Source organism: Morone saxatilis, unplaced genomic scaffold (assembly GCF_004916995.1).
Source record: "Morone saxatilis isolate NCDOM2014 unplaced genomic scaffold, NCSU_SB_2.0 Contig9, whole genome shotgun sequence".
Lineage (NCBI taxonomy): Eukaryota > Metazoa > Chordata > Actinopteri > Moronidae > Morone > Morone saxatilis.
Genome location: NW_023340268.1, coordinates 1,186,929 through 1,189,416, shown reverse-complemented (window position 1 = coordinate 1,189,416; position 2,488 = coordinate 1,186,929). Strand labels below are relative to the sequence as shown.

At 37.7% G+C, this 2,488-nt stretch overlaps 2 protein-coding genes across 2 annotated transcripts in view; both read right to left on the bottom strand.

Moving 5' to 3' along the window:
• The window catches only part of LOC118342449 (zinc fingers and homeoboxes protein 1-like), a gene marked incomplete in the record, with an annotated part of 23,965 nt that extends 23,870 nt beyond the window's left edge, over nucleotides 1–95 (bottom strand). The window contains 1 exon segment of the mRNA XM_035681004.1: nucleotides 1–95.
• A 2,027-nt stretch (nucleotides 96–2,122) lies between these two features.
• Nucleotides 2,123–2,488, bottom strand: part of LOC118342940 (ATPase family AAA domain-containing protein 2-like) — a gene marked incomplete in the record, with an annotated part of 21,697 nt that continues 21,331 nt past the window's right edge. The window contains 1 exon segment of the mRNA XM_035681635.1: nucleotides 2,123–2,387. Within this exon segment, the coding sequence (XP_035537528.1) occupies nucleotides 2,355–2,387 (33 nt within the window).

Genomic DNA, 2,488 nt, shown 5'->3' with positions numbered 1-2,488 from the left:
GCTGCGCCGCTCGGTTTACTGGAAAGGACAGTTTATTAAAAAAGGCTCCGATACTTCGCCGAATCTGACGATGGCCATTTTTTTTGTACCGCCGCTGCAAGCGAGCAACGGCCGAGAAATACATCCGGATTGAAGTTTTCAAAATAAAAGCCTGAACTATAAGATAGGGGTTTGTGGAGTTGGAAAAAATAAACGATAAATAATAGTTATAATCGATGAAACAATAATAAGCAATAAATATAATAAAAAATAATCTCTACAAAAATGATTTATTAGCTAAAAGTGGCACAGAGTACAATAATATTAAAAAATAAACATAAATTGTTGGAATTATAGTGTTATTATTTTATTTTCCTATAAAATAGTTAAAAGTGTTTGGTTTGATCTGACATAAAACCATTTTATGAAATTAAACATTAATACGTTACACTCCAAATCAGGGCTGCACAAGGGTTAGCTGTTTGTCACATTTTACCTAGAATTTCAAACTGCGTTCACACTGCAGGCTAAAGTGACCCAAATCTGAACAACACAATCTGATCTTTTTAATTCTGATTTGAGACACTTTTATATGTCATCCAAATCAGATTCAGGTCAGATTGTTTTGCAATTTGACCTCAGTGTGAACATATATCAGAATTCATGTGACTTTTATGTGACCCTGGATCTATACGTCCGTGATGGAGGTCCCTTCACATTGGAATCTAGTTTGCGCCACATTTAACACATCATGTGTACAGCCGAACGAATAAGTCTGATCTGAGCGATAAATCAGACTTTACCACTCGCAGTGTGAACACAGCCTATAATACTCATTTAAAAAGAAAAGAAAACAGGTTTTATTGATTATTTTAGTATATTAATCCTGATTTTTTTAACCTGTATTTATTCATCTATGTATATAGTATTCCTTTGTATTATATTTTTATTTTCTTTAATTATTTGTATCACTATTACGTACTTATTCTATTTGAAAAGACTTTTGTCTAACATTACAATAAACTGTAATTACATACATTGCTGTCTTTAGTTCAGATTTAGTCCCAAGCACTTTATTTTGAAGGGGAAGCGGAAACGCCCGTTAGGGTACTGAGGTGAGCGTGACAGGTTTATTTGAAGCATGCGTCCTTGCGTCATAGACAGACGACACGAGTGTGTTCCAACTCTGTACTAACACAAAGTAGGCCAATTCACCGTGTAGTCCTGCAGTTATACATGAAGTTACAGTAACATATTGTACCGACACGCTTCCTCCAGTGTTTACTCTTCACACATTGTGTTTAAAGCTGCAGCAGGACATTTTTATTAACTATATCTTTTGTCATATTTGCTGAAACTTTCACCATATCCTGTCAGCAGAAGGTGAGACAGATAATCTGTGAAAAAATCAGGTTCCTCCGGCTCCTCTTAGTGCTCCTAATGGCATTCACAAGAATCCACCAGGCCCCGAATGAAAACAGCCAATCAGAGACGAGCCTCATTCCCAGGTTGTCATATACAGACGCTCCAGAAATGAGACTCAACAATCAACTTCAAGCAAACCCGAAATGCTACAGCCTCTGAAGGACAGGGTGGAGATGATGGGGTGGCCCCTGTTGGTGGCCAGGACCTCCCCAGGCCCCGAACCCTCTAGAAACACCCCTGCACATGTAATGCACCTTCTTCTAATCTAATGTTGTGAAGAGCACAGACCAAATACAGCCTGCTGCAGATGAATAGTGTCACTGCTTCCTCTGGTGCAGCTGTTTAAATTTAATTTTCAACTTAAGAAATCGTTTTCCAGGAACTTTCCAGGACATTTTCCAGGAGTTTTCCAGGACATTTTCCAGGAGTTTTCTCGACAGTAAAGGACCGCACTTACTCAAAAAACAGTCATATTCTTGACCGGCCTGGTATTGACAGTTTTTAACGATTAAGGGTTCTGCTCACTGAAAATAGACTTCATACCGAAGAGATTGCTGCATTTCCATCACTGGAAAACTAGTGTCTTAATTTCCAGGTTTTCCAGGACCCTGACGGAGCTGCTGTTTCCAGGTCAGTTACAAACAGCCTGGACTGAAAATAAGAAATTGCTTCAGTCGGCTGAACAGAAAACACAAACAATGGTTTTAATTAAGCCCCAATAGCACTTTTATTCAAGTTTACATCATCGAGATATATTAAAGTTAAATAATACTGCATCATCATAAAGATTACTCTTTTATAAACTGGCCACATGATAAATATCATAAATAACAGCTGACAGGATAAATATTGAGGTATTGATATGGATCATAAACGTATCAGAATGAGGAGTGAACACCTTCCTGTTTGTATGCACTGAGGTTTTATTTAAATAGACCCGTTACAGGAGATCAGGAGAAGCTGCTGATTTCTTTCTTCATTTCCTGGAAAAACAAAATGCAGAAATTATCAAATTAAATCAGCAGTCAACAGTTATTCTCCATATAAAGCTACAGAGTCACATGGTGTCTCTCTCCCTCTGCCT